Below are 19,838 nucleotides of genomic sequence, written 5' to 3'. Positions count from 1 at the left end.
GTCAATTCCAGCACGTTTTTTGAAGATAATTTTAATTTAATTCAGAGGTTTGTTAGTATATCGAAAACGCTTTAGTCAATTTAAAATATTTGATCAGATTCATCATGAGCATGTCCAAATTAATAAGAAAATATATTCTGTAATTGAAAATTATACAAGAAGTTAGAGGGTTGCGCATTCATAAATATAATTTTTTTAAGATAGAAGAATTACAGTAATATCAATAAAATTGCTAAAGAAAAAAGTGGGCTTTTTTCTGTATATTTTTATGGAAATCAAAGATAGAGGGTATTGAATATAGTCCTGCATAAGTTGATATTTAATTTCGGTGAAATCGGCTCACATAAATAACAATATTGAGTTGTTATCATCACATCATTAATATATTAGGGATTTAAATTTGGATAACATATATAGTGTGACAAACCGAATGCTTGTTTTAATACAACGAACCGAAAGATGTATTTAAAATGTCTAGCTTACAAATTTAGAGTTTTTCCCTTTGTATTGTTTTTATTTATCTTCATGTAATTTCTTTTTAATGGCGAATTGCTTACATAGTTTGTATACATACTACATGACTGATTCAATCATTTGAAATTAGTTTTTTTTTATTCAATATATTTTTTTAAAATTTTAAAGGTTAATTTACACACGCATCTGGCAGCTCTTCCATCTTCTACTATTCCTTCTTTGCCAGTTGTCATTACACCTGTCATTCGTCTACTCGTTTGTTGTTTGACAAACTTAAGTAACGAGTTTCATATATTTTTTACATAACGAGTACTCGAAAAAATGGAATATCAGCCGTGCTAGAACCGGCCGTGCAATTTTTCATTAATTTCTCCACATAAAATCAAAATTTATTTAATAAATTGTGTTTAAACCCCTACTGCAATAACTAAAGAACAAATACAACCAAAAATTCTCTAGAAATCTCCGCAAATATTGGCAAAATTTCCAAAGAAAACTTTTACAAAAGGAAACTATTTTTGCGACTTGCGTGGAAAAAAAGCAAGAAAACGAGAAAAACTAATAAAAAAAGCCAAAAGAAAAGAAAAAATATAAATCAAAGTGAAAATTTTTTTTACAAGCAATTTAAAAGAAAATTTTTATTTAAAAGAAAACTAGCATTTAAGAGATCTTAAAGAAATTGTATTGAAAAATTAAGAAAGTGATTGAACAAAAATTGTATACCAGTGGTTAAATGTGAAAAAAATATGAAAAAAATTTATGAAATCAAGAAAAAAAGTGTTGAAAATCTAAAAAAATTTACAAAGTATAATTGTCGCTGCAAGAAAAATGTTTGTTATAAATGTTAATTAAAACTGCATATAGTTGTTTTTTTATTGGCCAATTAATTTGTTGAGCTGGAAAAATAGACGTTGACGTTTTTTGGATGTTTTAATATCGTCGTCTGGCAGAAAAGGAAATACACATTTTTTTTAATTTCAAGCCACAAATGTTTGGTATTCCAGCAAAATATGTAAGTTTATTTCAATTACAAAAAAAAAAAATTGAAAGATAAATAAAAAAATAAATTTGCATTAATTTAAATATAAATACATTTACAAGATTTGTAAATGACATATAAACAAAGATAAATAATTTAGTTATTGTTTCTCTCGTTTATTTTTCAACTATTCCCCCCTTTGATTTTCTCTCTCTTTCGCTCTCTCTCTACTTATACCATCTTTCTCATCATCATCATCATTGTGTGATGCAGTTAAGGTTGCCAGATGAGGCTTGTGGAAAAATTCTTAAAAAGAGCCTAGTTTGAAAAATAATTTATAGATTTTTGATATCAGCAGTATAAAATATTGAAATATAAACTTTTTTGGTGGATATTGCATTGTATCTCTATTTATATAGTGCAATTTAAGTATTATTTTTATAAGATTCATATTTAAATGCATGTATTGCCATTTTCTGATCGGAACTGATAGATGTAAACAGAGTCTAAATATAAAAAATACATTCTGAGTAAAATTTATATCATTTTTGCATGAAGTACAGAGGCAGTATCCCGTTCAGCCGTTTTCAGTCAAGGGAAATAATACAAAATTCTGCTCATTCACAAAAATTTGTTAATATTAAATTAACAACAAATCCAGAAAAAAAGCTCGAAATTAAGTAAGACCTTACAAGTTAAATCTTGAAAATATTGATAATTAGTTTTTTTTTTAAATTAAATGCAAACCAGTATTATTGTGATTCTTATTACCTCTGAAGTTTTATTATAAGCATCTTAATAATTCGTTTAAGAACTTGAAATTTAAATTTTTATTAAGTCGATTTACAATAAAATTTTATTTTCGTATTTTAACACTGAGAAACTGCGATAGTGACATCCGAATTTATTGCTAAACAAATGATACATATAGTCTAAATTTATTTATTTTTATTGAATTTCAATACAAAGAAGCCTTTGTGGCCAAAAAGTTCCGATTTTTTTTGTTGTAGCTGACTAAAATTGGGTGTTTAAACAATTCGTTTTATTTCTGCAAAAAACTTTGGTGATTTAAAGAAGAAATTTTATAAAAATTCCTGGAAATTTTTCCCTTAAAGAAACCATACAGTCGCATTCATAAAATTGGTTATGTCAGTTATGTAGTTAATCAATATATTTCTGTAGATATTTTTCTGTTATAAATTACGAGATTACAGATCAATTTGCATGTTTTACACGAATTCTATATAATAATGTTTTTTTTGTCAAATTCTTAGAATTTTTAATTGAAAATTTGGTACATGGCATTTAAAATTGGTGCATACATCAATCAAAACATTAGTTACCTTAAAATTCTACATATGAAACCAAATATCTTTTAAAATAATCGAGAACAGAAAAAAATATTTTCAGATTTGAAAATAGAAAACATCAATAATATTTTAACGATTTCTATCTTATTTCTTTAATAAAAATGTTGAGTTCTGCAAACCAATATTTAAGGGAAGTTTTGTCTTTGAATACTTCCTAAATCGACGGTCAATATTCACTGACCTAACCATCTGAAGAGTAGGTATAAACAATTAATAAAAAATGCTATAAAGTTTATCAGCTAATTTGTCTCAATTTTAATTAAAATCATATCAAACATCACACAACCATCACACTTTTATGCTATAATTTTTAATTTCATTAAAATGAATTGTATAAAGTTGTGTTTATTGAACGATGACTTATGAGCAAGGTTGCCAATTTAGCCATTTTCCGGCTAGATCTAGCGATTTTATTTTCATTTAGCCATAAAAAAATGGCTAGATTTAATCTAGCCGGAAGATCTAGCCATTTTATTTTGTCTTACCCTTTTTTATTTTATACTTTTCTTGAACATTTTTGGAATTTTTTAAAAATAAAACAGTATTTTTTATCAAATGAAAAAGATTTAATGAGAATATTATTGGTTTTTTTGAAAACAGGCTTCGAAATTGTTTCCAAAGCAAACACATCAGGCATATTCAAAAATTAATTTTGCATTTCCTCAATGGATCCCATTTTGAATGTAAGTGCCCAGAAATTTGTTTAATTTATCAAAAAGGAATAAAAAATTATTGATATTACAATATTTATTAGCATTTTCCCAATCTCTGATTATTTTTTATCGTGACGACATACTGACAGTTCTCATACAAAAATTTTATTAATTGGAAGTATATCGTTACGAAAAACGATAACCGGAGATTGAGAAAATGGGGGTTAATCTGCTAAACCCCATTAACACGAAGTCGGCAAAAATTATTTTTAAAAACTGTCAGTATAGCTATTAGTTAATACATAACCAGACTTCGTGGTAATGGAGGCAAGAAATGTAATATTTATGAATCTGTATTCAGTTATTTTTGGGTTTTAGCCATTTCTAGCCATTTTTAATTCAAAATCTAGCCATTTTCAGAGCTGTAGAGTTGGCAACCTTGCTTATGAGGCCTACAATTTCATCACATGATTCTTAGAACGTATATTTATCATCAATTCCCTTATCTGGCATCACCACTCTCTCTTACTCACACTCCTGCCTCTCTGCTGTGATGCCTTAACATTTTTTTTACAGACTTGAATTGTTGATATTGCCATTTTTTTTGTTTAACATTGTAACGTTACCTAACCTTAGATAACTGTTATTTTTGTTGCTCTTTTCATATTTTGTGTGTTGTGGTGTGTGTTCAAAAAAAGCTCCCCATTATTTGTTGTTGTATTTTAATTGTCTAATTGTAGAGATGATGTTTTTAGATGGGAGGTATGTGTGTAGATTTGTGTGATATTTTGCTTGCAATGTGTCATTCATTCATTTTTAATAACAATTTAATATTGTTGTTGGTTTTTATTTACAATTTATCTTCCCCTTTTTCCTAAGTACATATATTGTTTGTTTATTGAGTTGTGATGAGTGAGTGAGTGAATATTAAATTTTCTCGTTAAGCCTACCTTAACATTAGGTATTCATGCAACATGACCTTCATGTCAGCATTACTACTATTTTCTACTACTACTACTATTATTATGAGTACTATTAGTAGTGTAAGTTTGTTGTTTTTTTTTTTTATTTTTCAGTGTTTATTATTATTATTGTTATTAGTTTGTAAATGACAAATAATCAATATATTTTTGATAATATTAAGAATTATTTTTAACTGATAAGATTTTGTAGGGCTTTTTTTGTGACATTATTATAGAATTTACTGTTATCGCATAGCAAGCCGACAGTATTATATTTAATTGATTTATTTAACAGAATTTTGTGGTGAAATTTATATTTACCTTGTTTTGATGGGGTTAAATTTTCAGAGAAGAGGGCAAAAAAAAAAAACTTAAATTTAGGACATAGGTACTAATCTTATAAAAATGCATAAATGTTTACATATTTTTCACAATAAGAAATTTTGGAACAAATTCTTATAGTTTGAGTACATTTACTGTTAATAGATGGCAGAAATTTGGGCGGCAGCTGGAATTTTCTACTTGGGTTATGCCGAAAACCGGCTTCGCTAACAAATTATTGTTGATTGTAGGTTCTTAGATTTTTTAGGTCAAAGTATTGAATTAATCGTTCCTTTGGGATTTTTTATGTAGGCCTGCCTCACTAAATGCGAACGAAAATTTTCTTTCTTATTTTATATTGAAAACAATAAATAAATTGAAATTTTTTTTTAATGTTTTCAATATAAAAAATGAAAAAAAATGTTCGTTCGCTTTTAGTGAGCCAGGCCCTAAATTTATTGAAAGAATAATTTTTATTCTATACTAGTTGATCGCCCCGGCTTCGCCCGGTAGCATTTAAAGGGGGGTCAGACGGCATGTATTGCTTGTGTTTTGTGCCATGTATTGGGACATTTTTCCATATGTAAACATGTACATACCGTGTGATCCATATGAAACTTTGTGTATGTAAAATACATGTTTATTACTCGTGACATTTTTTGCAATTAGAGCATGTTCTATTTTCGTGTGTATAACAGTGTTGTATTTTGAAATACAACACTGTGTGAGTGCAAAATAAATAAACAAAACAAAAAATAGTAAAGAAAAATCATAACAAAATAAATTTCATTGCATTAAATATATGTATTGTGATTTAAAAATGTTTTAAATAAATATATTGTTAAAAACAACAAACATATAAACTAATTGAGGTTATGTCACATGCAATTACATATGTACGTTTGATCGTGGAAATTATGAATCGTATGTATAACGTGAATTTTGACATACACATGGAATTCCATATGTATCGAATACATGTCCCAATACACAAGCAATACATGCCGTCTGACCCCCCTATTACTAATGTTAATTCTTCAAGTTTCTCCAATCCACGCAAACCAGCCTGTTCTTATTTATTTGCAAATAAAATGTCTAAATTTGTACTGCATACTTTAGGGAGCTTTTTTATTACAGTTGACTGGACTCACAAAAAAAAAAAGAATTTCCGAGTATTACCCGGAATTTTTTAATTTTTTTTCATTACAAACCATCTCCTGAAAAATTCGAATCGAATAAAAAAAATCAGCCAAATCGCTCCAGCCGTTCTCACGTGATGACATTACATACATGGACCATTTCATTTTTATACCTTCACCTTCGTGAGAAGGGTTTGTCATTCCGTTTGTAATTTCTACATTTTTCATTTCCGACCCTATAAAGTATATATGTATATTCTGGATCCTTATAGATAGCGGAGTCGATTAAGCCATGTCTGTCTGTCTGTCTGTCTGTCTGTCTGTCTGTCTGTCTGTCTGTCTGTCTGTCTGTCTGTCTGTCTGTCTGTCTGTCTGTCTGTCTGTCTGTCTGTCTGTCTGTCTGTCTGTCTGTCTGTCTGTCTGTCTGTCTGTCTGTCTGTCTGTCTGTCTGTCTGTCTGTCTGTCTGTCTGTCTGTCTGTCTGTCTGTCTGTCTGTCTGTCTGTCTGTCTGTCTGTCTGTCTGTCTGTCTGTCTGTCTGTCTGTCTGTCTGTCTGTCTGTCTGTCTGTCTGTCTGTCTGTCTGTCTGTCTGTCTGTCTGTCTGTCTGTCTGTCTGTCTGTCTGTCTGTCTGTCTGTCTGTCTGTCTGTCTGTCTGTCTGTCTGTCTGTCTGTCTGTCTGTCTGTATGTCTGTCTGTCTGTCTGTCTGTCTGTCTGTCTGTCTGTCTGTCTGTCTGTCTGTCTGCCTGTCTGTCTGTCTGTCTGTCTGTCTGTCTGTTGAAATCAATTTTCTGAAGACCACAGATATCTTCGGGATCCAAATCTTCAATAATTCTGTCAGACATGCTTTCGAGAAGTTTGCTATTTAAAATCAGCAAAATCGGTCCATAAATAACGGAGCAAAAAACCGGGACAACCTCGAGTTTTGATCTATATCTGGATTACTAAGTCATTAATATAGACAATATGGATATCTAATGATAGATATTTCAAAGTCCATTGCAACGATGTAGATAAGGCTATAGTAAGTTGGACCTACAATGGGTCAAAATCGGGAAAAATATTTTTTAACCCGAATTTTTTTTTCATCAAAAAATTTTTATTGTCATACATTTTTTTCCAAAAAAAAAAAAAATTTTAAAACTAAAAAAAAAAAAATTTTTTTAAAAAAAATTTAAAAAAAAAAATTTTTTGAAAAACAATTTAAAAAAATTAAATTTTGTTTACCTAAAAATATTTAAAAAAATTTATTTCAAAGTATAAAAAAAAAATTTTTTCTCGATTATTCGAATAAATTTTATTCGAATGAATAAATCAAATATGTACGTATTACTTATAATTTTATTCCTAATCGGGTTTTTAAATTTATTAAAGATTAATAAAACAAATTAAATAAAATTTTTATAAAATTCAAAATTTATTATGAATAATATTAAAGAAGAAATATTTGATCTCTATATTAAGCGATGCCGGCATTCATCATTACCCAAATTAGAAAATCTTTTAGCCTTTTAAAAATTTAATTTTTTTTAGAACATGAAAAAATATCATTTCATTTTTAGTAAAATTCTTGCAACTTTTTAATTACCACATGTTGGTTATACTTTTCTATTTATAAATGTTTTTAATTGCAAAATTTTATATTACGCTTTCTGATTACACACACTTTCTATGTATGATTATTACTTATTATTTTATAATAAACGTTTTAAAATTGTTTAAATTTATAATAAAACCATGACCCTGGCTAATTTGCTGTTGATAAGATTAGTAAATAAAATAATGATTCATAATTATAAATGAATTATATAATTGTTATTAATAGATGGAATTTTGCTTTAAAAAGTTTTTTTTTTTTTAAATATATTCACAATTAAGAACTTTCAATAAATGTCTGACAATTTTACCAAAAAAAAAAAATGGAATTGTCAGACCAATAATTTCGTTATCATGATCGACAACATGATTTGTCATTTTCCCTTTAGTAATTTCTACCAAATACTTTTGATTTTTGGAGATATAGAAAGTGGATAAATAATCACCCCTATCGCGAATCAACATTTCACATGAAATATTTTCCCTTTTCCTTTTTTCGTTCATCAACTTTGTTCACGTGAAAAAAATTCCCCTTGTTGTCAAATTTTTAGATGGAATTTTGTAAACAATAAACAGCTGTTACGAACAAAATCAACTATTGTGAATGTAAAATTCATCATGATATTCCCGATAGCAATTTTCCCTTCGAGGGAAATGGATATTTCATGGGAACAAAATTTCACATGTTATTGCCGATAGGGGTGAATGTTAGCCGATTGAAAGTTTACGACAACCCGCAGAACATTTTTATATTTCCATTAAGAAATACTGGGTGGTATTCCATTGTAACACATCGAAATATTATATTCAAATTATATCTCGCGCAGAATGTTCAATGTGACCTGAAAAGAAAATCATTACATACGATGAAAAATGGATCCGTTACGATAATCCGAAGAGTAAGAGATCGTATGTGAAGTCCGGCCTACCAGCCGAATCGACACCAAAGTCAAATATCCATGGCGCTAAGGTAATGCTCTGTATTTGGTGGGAGCAAAAGAGTCCTATCTATTTTGAACTGCTGAAATCTGGCCAGACCATCACATGGAACCTGTACCGAAAGCAACTTATTCGACTGAAGTGAGAATATGCGGCCACATTATGCAATACCTGTTAAAAAGTATTTAGAATGAAGTGGTTGGAATGTGTTGCCTCACCCGCCTTCTAGTCCAGACCTTGCCCCGTCCGAATACAATTTGTTTCGATCGATGCAGAACGCTCTCTCTGGGATACGCTTCAACAGAGTATACGAAATTGGCTTGATTCGTTCTTGGCCTCAAAAGATGAGCAATTCTTTTGGCTTGGAATCCATATGTTGCCAGAAAGATGGGAAAAGCTCATAGCTACCAATGGCCAGTAATTTGAATAAATTTATATTGTACAAATGTTTCAAAATGAAAGAAAACTATTTGAAAAAAATGCCGAATTTTTTATATTCAAAATTAAAAACTTTAAAATTGAATAGTCTATGTTTAAACTTTATAAAAGTTTCGTTTTCGGTATTTGACTGAATACCGAATACTGTCTTTTGGTCTAATCCGAAAACAAAACCTCATATTTGTTGGGACTCGAAAATTTATTGATTTCTGCTCTTCTAAAATCTCTAATACTCTTTGTTTAATTTTAAAAATATATTGTTTTATACTCTCTCTTTCTAATGCCGTCTAATTAATCAGTTTTTATATTTTTTTTAATTAATTTTTTTTAGGTTTGCAAAAAATGCCCAGAAATGCTGCAAAGAAAACGAATAAAAATGCAAAACGTCTTCCAGTTTTAATCAAGTTAACAAATATAAATATAAACAATAAAAAGAAAAAGGTGAATAGCAACAAAAACAACAACAGCAACAAAAGTAGAAACAACAATACTACTATAAAAGATACAAAACCGAAAAAGAAACGTAAAAATACTGAAGCTAAGAAAGCGATTGTTAACGCAACTTTTACTCGATTTAATAACAATCAAGCAGATAATTGTGATGCAAATATCACTACAAACTTAACAACAACAACAACAATAATATCTTCAACACCTGAAAAGAATTCTGCAGACAGCAAAGAATCTAAAAATTCACAAGATCCGCCACAGCCAATATTTAATTTAGCAGAGATTAATGAGTCTGCTTTAAAAGACCATCATCAACATTTGAATATTGAAAATTTTTCAACAAACGACAACAATTTAAATATTTGTAAATCCAATTGTAGTCGCGAACAAAGTGAAACAAAAACATTAGCAGAATTAACATTAACATCATTGTTAGAAACAGAAACTGAAAGAAAATCCTTAACAGAACCAGAGCCTTCCTCACCAGCCGCAACAGCTTCATTGCCCTCACCCAATTCCTCGGTATCATCTTTATATCCCATTGTTATTGAAACATCAGAAACTTTTCAACATGATGATAAAGATAAAGAACAACAGCAACAACAACAACAACAACAACAGAAACAGCAGCAAGCAGGAGCAGAAAACGATTTAAATAGCAAGAAAAAGAAACTACATTCCATTTGCAATTGCAGCAAGAACAACAATAATAATAATAACAATAATAATAATTGTACATGTTGTCATACTGCAGTTGACACTTTAAAACAACACAACAAGTCACAAAACAACAACAACAACAATAATATTACAACATCTAAACGTAATAACAACAATAATAATAATAATAATACTAAACAAAAAGCAGCAACAAAAGTATTAACACAATCAGAAACATCATCAAATCAAAGTCAAGAGGTTAAAGCCCGCTTGGCGACATTAAGAACTCGCAGAAAAGTTTTACAACAACAGGAACAATCGGATAAAACATTAGAAAAAGGACAAAAGGCAACTGGCTCAGCTGTAACAACAGCACCATTAGAGTCCACCACTGAAAAAGACACTGAAAGTTGTGAGGCTAAAGACGTTATTAGTAGGGCTCCTCAGGCTGGAAAATACTATATAAAGAAAGGTAAGATAGAATAAGCGAATGAACTAGGTTATCCTCCAACAATAAATTGCAATAAATTTATACCGACATTAATTTTTTTTTTTTAATTATTTTTACTCAAACATTTTTGGTGTTTTTTCCTTAAATTTATAAATATTTGTGAAATTTATGTATATCTCTGGGTTAAATGAAAATATTTACATCCCAATTTATACTGAAGCATTTAATAAGCTCCAGCCAGAATATTTTCAAATATAAAATCATCATCAAACTTAGCAAACAATTTTCACCAATATTTATGTTTGGTCGATTTTTTTACTCAAAATGTGGAGGGATTTTTTATGGTAGGACTTGACTGACATTATTTACTAACTTGTTATACCCTACACCACCATAGTGGGGAGGGTATTATGCGTTTGTGCAGATGTTTGTAACGCCCAAAAATATTAGTCTAACACCCACCTTAAAGTATACCGATCGACTTAGAATCATTTTCTGAGTCGATTAAGCGATGTCCGTCCGCCCGTCCGTCTGGTCGGCTGGCTGGCTGTCCATGTAAATCTTGTGCGCAGAGTACAGGTCGCAATTTTTAAGATATTTCGATGAAATTTGATACATATTATTTTTTCGGCTCAAGGACCAAGCCTATTGAAACTGGCTGAAATCGGTCCATTATTTCTCCTAGCCCCCATACAAATGTCCTCCCGAAATTGGACTTTATCGGTCATAAATGTTTAATTTACATATGTATCTCCACAAATTCCGCTCCAAATAAGTTTTATATACACAAAATTCATGTCACCAAATTTTGTTACGATCGGTCCATAATTAGTCATAGCTCCCATATAGACCCGCTTCCGAAAATCACTTTAATGTGCATAAATCTCTTAAAAATGTTAGTATATACACAAAATTCAACATTAATTACTTTCATATAGACATAAATCACACGACCTAATTTTATGGTGATCGGTCCATAATTGATCATAGCCCCCATATAAGGCCCACTTCCGAAAATCACTCAAAAATATAAATTGAAATTTTAAAAGAAAAATATTTTTACTCATTTACTTGGTGTAGGGTATTATATGGTCGGGCTTGACCGACCATACTTTCTTACTTGTTTTTAAATGAATACCGCCAATATTTTTTCTCCAAAAATTTATCAGAAAATATTAAAATTTATTGAAAATTTATGTTATCTCGTAAAATAATTTTATTATTATATATAGGTGGTTGACAAAACAATGGAAACTTTTCAAAATATTCCATATGTACCCAAAATTTAAAATATTTTTTAAAATTTTTTTAGTATTTTACTTGTATAGTTTTTATTTATATAAATTAACTGAAAAACAAACAACATAATTAAATATATTCTGAAAAAAGGGAACAAAATTAAAAATATTCTCTATTTCGCTACTGACAAAACAATGGAAACTTTTAAACTTTTGCAAGAAAGAAGTGTAAAACGAAAATAATATTTAAAAGAACTTTGTAAAAAGCATCCAGTTTACAGTTGTTTCATTTTATTTTTAAATTCTGGTAATTTTTCACAATTTCTTTTCTAAGTTTTTCGCATAATTGCTTTTTTTCAAAGTTAACGAAAATGGCTAAAGTTAAGATTTGTGAAGACTTAAAAAATAAAATAATTAACGATTTTAAAGCTGATTTAAAACAAAAAAGTATCTGTGACAAATCCAAATACAATATAAGAGGCAGTGATGGGAGAACATTTGTAAAACGACCAAAAGGAAAAAGATTAGATCCAAAGTACACAAATAAGACTGTAATGTTTGGCGGTGGCAATATTATCGTATGGGGATGTTTTTCATGATACCATGACAGGTATAGGAAAATATGCCCCTAGTTTGGAGATTCCAACACGACAACGACCCGAAACACACCTCTAGGGTTGTAACCGAGTGGTTACAATTCAACGAGGTACGTGTTTTGAAGTGGCCTGCCCAATCGCCAGATCTCAATCCCATAGAAAATCTATGGGAAATTGTAGATCGTAAAATAAGGACCCAAAATGACACCAGGAAGGAAGATTTATCGGAGGCGGTTATAAGGGAATGACAAAATATTTCAAAGTAGACCATTGACTCTTTAATTGGTTCAATGCATTGTCGATGTGAAGCAGTTATAAAAAATAAGGGATACCCAACAAAATATTGAGTTATTGCAAAGTTTAGACCATATTTGTTAAAATAATACCTAAGTTTCCATTGTTTTGTCAATGCCGCACAGTGGTTTAGAAACTTTTTTTTTTGGAAATAATTCGGTATCTCGGGAACTATTGGAGATATTATTACAAAATTTCACATGGTTAGAGCTGAGGTGTTTTTGAGTTGAACTACATTTGTTCAGCTTCCTATGGGTAATACGGGCCAGTTTGTGTCCCCTCAAAGTTGGTCACCTCGGGTCTCAAAATTTTTAAAAAAATCCCCAAAAATTCATTTATGATCCGAATGAGCTGAAATTTAAAATATAAATATTCCTTGAGAAGACCTACAAAAAATACGCTTACATGTGTAGGTTATCTCCTTCAGTTGAAGAGATATTTAGGTTTATTTATTTTTTTTTTTAATTTTGCTCGATTTTTTTTTGTTTTTTAGATATGGCGGCCCTACGGAGGGTCGAATTTTTTTTTTCAAAATATCAGCTATATTGCCAATAAAATTCTAAATAAAATAAAAAAAACTTGGTAACAGTTATCTCGTCCGTGTAAAAAGTAACACGCATCCAAAGTTGGAACATGTAAAATGGGCCTAATTTTTTACGATTTTTCCTAAAAAAGTCCCTATATTTTTTCTTTTGTAGAAACAAATTTTGTTTGGGACTATATACAATTTTTATATGTTCCGGAAAGAAAACTTAATGCAAAAGCATGTAAAGTAAAATTGGGCTCACTTAAGCGGACACAGTATCCCCCAGACCTATCCAAACTTGGACAATTTAAAAAAAAAATATTTAGGTTTCAGTAAAAAATTCTAAAAAGGCAAAGCACCGATCCTCGAAAAAGTTCCGTATTTGTATAACCCTATATGTTGTTTAAATACTTAGAAAGTTGTTTTACTATCACACGGTAAATAGCGTCACAGTATGCACTTTTCTAAAAAAAAATCAGTTTTTGGAACACATTTTCCCCGTTTTAGGAATTTCGGTATTTGAAAATAAAAAATGTCAAAAATTATAATGTCATTAATTTAAGGACATTTGGATCTAAATTAGTTCCCAATTTTGTTATGATATCTTTAACCATTAAAATTTTACATTAAATCAAATTTTATATTTTTATTCGTGGAAAATCACCATATGAAAGTTTTTTTAGTTTTTAAGGTAAATGAAGTCCCAAAATTTTATAAAATTATTTAATTTTACTAAAATATCAATCCTCAGGTCATAATGTTTTCAACAGTATCAAATACTTATATAAAAAGCCTTTATTTACTCCTCAGAAGTTCCACAAACCTTGCCCGCTTTGACAAATTTGTACATTTTTTCATATGTGTGCCGTAATAAAGAAATCATTTAATTTTGTTTTCTCATTTTTAGAATTTAATTAATTATGTCATTTGTTTTTTGTTAAATTAAGTTAATAAAAGTATACAAATAAAATACTATAAAAACGTTAAAATTTTTTAAAAAATTATTTCAGATTTTAGGCCACTAATGAAATATTTGGAAAAGTTTCCATTGTTTTGTCAACCACTGTATGTATATACTTTATAGGGTCGGAAAATTATATTGTGGAAATTACAAACGGAATGATAAACTTATAAATACTCTTCTCACGAAGGTGAAGGCTATAAAAATAAATTTTGTTTACCTAAAAATATTTAAAATTTTTATTTTGAAGTATAATTTGGTGAAGGGTATATAAGATTCGGCACAGCCGAATATAGCTCTCTTGCTTGTTAATGATACAAGTGATATTAGTGATTTTTTATGGCACCATACACTTGAAAATGCTTGGTGTCAGTTTCGTTTATGTGTTATTTGATGGTTTGATGTACACTTGCTGGATGACCCTTCAATCATGCATTTTTTTAGATTTGTGGAGTTAACATCAATAGCAAGAATATTAATTTTCTATCTAATTTTTATTTTTACTGATAGTGTTTTAAGCCAATATGTTTACATAATTAGAATTTAAATAACAAAGGTTATAGTAAAATATAAATTTTCTGCTGAATTGTTAAAAGAATTCAGAAGTTATCATAAAAATTCAAAAACATAACCTCAAAAAATATATCTTTTTTAACTGCAATCTAGAGCAAATTCTTGTATTTAAATTAAATTTAATTGTTATTCAAATATGTCTTTTGGTTTAAAAATTATAGAGGAATTTAGAAAACTAACCTCAACAAAAAAAAGATTTCAAAATAAAGCTTTTCAAGCAAATGTTTTTAGCGTAATTAAAATTTACTAATAAAGCACATTATAAACAAGAATTTTGAGCTTAATGTTTAAAAAAATTTAAAAGTTATCATAAAAATTCCAAAAAAAAATATTTTTTTAAACTGCAATCTAGAGCCAATTCTTTTATTTAAGTTAACTTTAATTGTTAAGGCGATTTCATATATAAAATTATATTAAATTATGTCTTGTGGTTCAAAAGTTATAGAGGATTTTAGAAAACTAACCACAAAAAAAGATTTCGAAATAAAGCTTTTAAAGCAAAGCTTATTGTAAATATGAATTTGCGGCTTAATATTTTAAGAAATTAACCTAAAATCTACACCAAATTCTGTTATTGAAATTAACTTTTTGCTTTTGGTTCAAAAGATATAGAGGAATTAAGAAAACTAACCTCAAAAAAAAAATAGATTTCGAAATAAAATGTCTATATCGGATGCAACTTTATAAAAAAGAAAAATAATATTCTCTTCACCATACACTCACCAAAAAGTGACATCAAGCGTGCCAATAATATTTTTATTTTGATTTTTCATAAATTTTTTGTAAAAATAGCGATTTTTATTATAATTTTTTATAAAATGAGCAATATTGAGCAATATTTGTTGAAATTACGACTTTTTTGTGAAGCTATCGATTTATTATGATATAAGCGAATACATATTTTGGAATTAGCGATTTTTAGTGAAATTACAGTTTCACCAAAAATCAGTGTTCGGTGGGACTCTAAAAGTTTAAAAAAAAATTACACTCATATCATGGAAGATTTGTTACCCTAAAAACACTGACTGTTTACTTTCTCGATTACGTAGGGTTAGTAAAATGTCATGTCTCCAAACTGATTTAATTACTTAGAACTGATTCATAAGAATTATAGGAACTTTACCATATATTTTATTAACTTATTTATTATCTTCCCTCTAGTTGCTCCAGTCCTTGATGACGCAACTTTAAATCTTATCGAGACCTTGAGCGAAGAAATTAAGAAACCCAATAACAAACGTAAACGTAATAATACAACAGCTGTACTCTTGGGTCTTGCGACATTGCACCAGCCACGATCCAAACGTATAGCAGCCAATCCTCCAGCACAACCAGCAGCTGCTGATAAACCTTACACAGCGGTTGCAGGCGTACAACCAACAGCAAACGCTGCTCTAGATAACAATAAAAAAGAACAAAAACAAGCGGGTGGCGGAGGCTTTCTTAAACCATTGCCAATCGAAACAACAAATACGAATTCGAAGAAAAGAGCGCGTATAATGTCGCTATATGAGCGTCCATTTCAAACGGCCACTGATGGTCGTGCAAGTGTTGTGGGCAATGGCTATATGACTTCGAGTCGTTCGAGTGCCAGCAGCGGTGGAGCCGGTGGTGCCATGGTTTTGAATGACACCGCTGATACACAGGAAATGGCAAATCAATATTATTTGTCGGGAACCAGTGGTTCAGGTATTGCGGGCAATTCGAATCCATCATTGGTGGGTAATGGCAGTGCCATCAATCATGCGCCCACCATGGGAACATTGTGTAATATTGGCAACACTTGCTATTTGAATTCGGTCGTCTACACTCTGCGTTTTGCGCCACAGTTTCTGCACAATCTTCATCATTTGCTGGCGGATTTGAATGCTCTGCAACAGAATATTGCGAGAGCGCGAGCAAAATCGTCTTCCTTAGGTCGCGGCATAAGTGCAGTGCACATGGAAAATGCACGCAGTTGGAGTAGCAAGGATTTAGCCTCCATGGAACAGTATAACAGTGGCACAGTAGCTGGTCCCGCCAATGCAGTGGCCACCAATTCCACTGCTCTAACACAAGTCACCCAGAAAAGTAGTCATCAGTTGTTGACGGAGAAACTGCACGAGCTCTATCAGAGTTTGCATCGCAATGAGATCAATGAATCTACGGAGCCCCATCATGCCGATACTCTATTGCATGCTATACAAGATGTGAGCAGCATATTTGAGGGTAATCAACAACAAGATGCGCATGAGTTTCTAATGTGTCTATTGAATAGTATAAGAGAAACAAGTCAAACATTAATTAAAGCCATAGCTGAGTGTCCAGATGTGATATTGAATGGGTAAGCTGATATTTAAATGAGTTTATGAAACGAGTTTATTTTATTTTGTTTTGATTTGATTTGCTTTCAGATACATTTCCAACCCTGATGAAATTGAACGTGATTTAATGAAAAACCATTCGTCTGGCAGTGGCAGTGCTGTTGGCCTTGGCGGCACTAGTAATAGTAATAATAGTAATAGTTTAGCCTCAGCAAGTTCAAAAACTTCCTCATTCTTCTCACGCAAATCCAAGCGAAAAGATGAAAGCAAAAATTCCAAAAACTCCCGCCTTCAATCGCCACTCAAAGATGCCCTTATGGCTGGCAACACCCAGACCACAACCACGGCCAACAGTCTGTTCTATTTAAATACAAATGATCTCAATACGACATCGACGTCTCCCGCCTCTGCCGCGGCAGCAGCAGCTGTGGCGGCAGCTGGCGGTTCGCTAACCTCACCCTCAAATTCTTTGGCGCATGTGGCGGCGGGTGCGTCCGATGAAACGGATCCTCCTACTGCTGTGGCCTTAATACTAAAGGACAAACAACGTTTGGAGGGTAAAATTCGAGAATTGGGTTTGGATTTTTTCAATGAGGATTTCGAGGGCATTACGGTGTCGACCACAAAGTGTTTGAGCTGTGAAACGATAACGGAACAGAAGGAAACCATGATTGATATTGCTGTACCTGTGCCCCAAGCGGGTTACGAAAGCAACGAATTTATGAATAGACCAAGTTCATTTATACAGGTGAGTTGGGGGAAAATATTTGGCACTTTTTTGTAGAGCTTTTTCATTGATTTTGTATGTATTTTTTAAACTTTAGAAAAGTATTTTATTTTAACTATTTTTTTAAATAGCCTTTTTAAAAAGTTTATTTTTTATAAAAGTACCTTTTTAATAAAAGTACCTTTTTAATAAAAGTACCTTTTTAATAAAAGTACCTTTTTAATAAAAGTACATTTTTAATAAAAGTACCCTTTTTAATAAAAGTACATTTTCAATAAAAGTACCTTTTTTACATTACACTTCATAAATAAATGTCAACAGTTTAAAAAAGGGCAGATGTGAAACATATTTGAGAAAATCCACAGATGTCTGCAATTTTTAAATAGAAATTAAAAATTCCCAATTCTTACGTTTGTTTTTCCCCTCCATCTTTATCACTCTTAGAACTCCTGCATTACTCGCGAGTATTTTCGCAATGAGAACAAATATCGCTGTGAACAATGTTGTGGCTACACCGAGGCCATACGATCAATATCTTATGAGGTCTTGCCACGTCTATTGATCATACAACTGAGCCGGTTTAGCGGCGGCATGGAAAAGATTAACAGTTACATTCCAACGTCATTTACCCTACAATGTTTCTGTTCCAAATGCTGTGAATTAAGTGACGCCAACAAGCTGCACATTTACAAACTGTACAGTGTTATAACGCATGTGGGCGCTACCATGTCGGTGGGTCATTACATTGCCTACACCTGTTCGCTGGACTGGGCCAATGAGTACATCAATTGTCCCAAAGAGCAACGAAGAAGAGCTAGTCAAGAGCGCAATGTAGGGGCGGCTGGTAATGGTACAAGTGTGGGTGCCGGCAATAGTTCACAATCCTCAGCCGGCTCTTCGGTTTTGGGTTCGTCCAGTACCGGTTTTATGAAAATGAAGATGAAATTTGGACGCAGTAAGGCCTCCAGTTCGGGAGATATGAGTAAAAATGTGAAACAATTGAATGGCCTGAATAGCAGCAGCAGCAAAGCCATAACGAATGGCATAGGGAAATTGTCTATGAATAATACGGGCGTTGGTGTAGGTGTTGGTGGGGGCGCAGCAACACCCCAGTGTCCGATCACTTGTCAAAGTATTAATTGTTGTGCCATGCGCCTGACAGCACAACAGCAATTGCAATACCAGTCAGCCAACAATAGTACTAGTGATTTTAGTGAAGAATCTTCCCAATATTCCAATGGTTCCGGTTACAATACCCCAGCCAACTACAACAATAACATACATCATACACCCTACACAACATCGGCAAATACCTCGGGTTACGGCAGCACGGGCAGAGGTTCAACCAAAGCTTCGTATGCCACCACGCAAAACAATTGCAGTGAACCCATCTGGTATATGTGCGATGATGACAAAATCAAAGCCATGACACAAAGAGAATTTGAAGAATTATTATCACCGGCGCGTAAAATCACCATAACACCGTATTTACTCTTCTATGCCCGTTACAATCTACAATCCACACCACCGAAATCGGCTACGGCGTCTTCGTCGTCACCGGGTCCGGTCACATCGTCGCCACAGACCTCGTGGTCCAATGAAAGTTTACAGAGTAGTGGCCATAGTGCACACAGTTCAGGTATGCGCATGTGAGATTCAACAACAAAAACAACAGTAACAGTGACAGCAACAACTAAAAGTAAGCATAAGAGCAATAATACAAGTTATAATAGTAATAATAATAACAACAACAACATTTACAATAGTAGTGGTAGTAATAATATTATGATTAATAATAATAATACTAGTAATAATAAAAGCCTGACTAAATGCAATTGTAAAGAACAGGTAATTTAAGTTAAACTTTATTTAAAAACAAACAAACAAAAACAGATAAACAAAATATTTAATTCAAAATTAAAACATACAACACAATTAAATAAACAACAAATAAACATTAAAATGATAAATAATATTTCCAAGAACAACAACAATTAAGATTTAGCCGACATATTTTGTATTTAAAATTTCTATTACTATTTTCAATTTATCACACACTTTCATGTTGTTACATAAATACTAACATACTCACTCACACTCTCTTTTATTACTCTTTATATTTTCATTATTCTCTTTCTTAGTATCACACCACTATACATTTATTTCATGCCTTTAATTTTGATATTTTGG

General features: G+C 31.2%; 1 protein-coding gene across 1 annotated transcript; it reads left to right on the top strand.

Annotated features, from left to right (window-relative positions):
* Positions 1 to 711: 711 nt before the first annotated feature.
* Usp1 (ubiquitin specific protease 1) lies at positions 712 to 19,621 on the top strand. The gene is made up of 5 exons (XM_065499088.1): positions 712 to 1,486; positions 9,201 to 10,451; positions 15,780 to 16,941; positions 17,012 to 17,669; positions 18,093 to 19,621. The coding sequence occupies exons 2-5, from the start codon at positions 9,212 to 9,214 to the stop codon at positions 19,299 to 19,301; spliced, it is 4,269 nt and encodes a 1,422-aa protein (XP_065355160.1). The 5' UTR covers positions 712 to 1,486; positions 9,201 to 9,211; the 3' UTR covers positions 19,302 to 19,621.
* The last annotated feature ends 217 nt before the right edge of the window (positions 19,622 to 19,838 follow it).

The sequence above is a fragment of the Calliphora vicina genome, chromosome 1, assembly GCF_958450345.1.
Source record: "Calliphora vicina chromosome 1, idCalVici1.1, whole genome shotgun sequence".
NCBI classification, from domain to species: Eukaryota; Metazoa; Arthropoda; class Insecta; order Diptera; family Calliphoridae; genus Calliphora; species Calliphora vicina.
This window is presented reverse-complemented; position numbering and strand designations above follow the sequence as displayed.

Bases quoted from the DNA above. Each gene is read 5' to 3' on its own strand.
- Usp1 (XM_065499088.1), top strand. From the start codon at position 9,212: ATGCCCAGAAATGCTGCAAAGAAAACGAATAAAAATGCAAAACGTCTT. The intron at 10,452-15,779 runs GTAAGATAGAAT...TCTTCCCTCTAG, and splicing joins AAAATACTATATAAAGAAAG to TTGCTCCAGTCCTTGATGAC. The intron at 16,942-17,011 runs GTAAGCTGATAT...ATTTGCTTTCAG, and splicing joins CCAGATGTGATATTGAATGG to ATACATTTCCAACCCTGATG.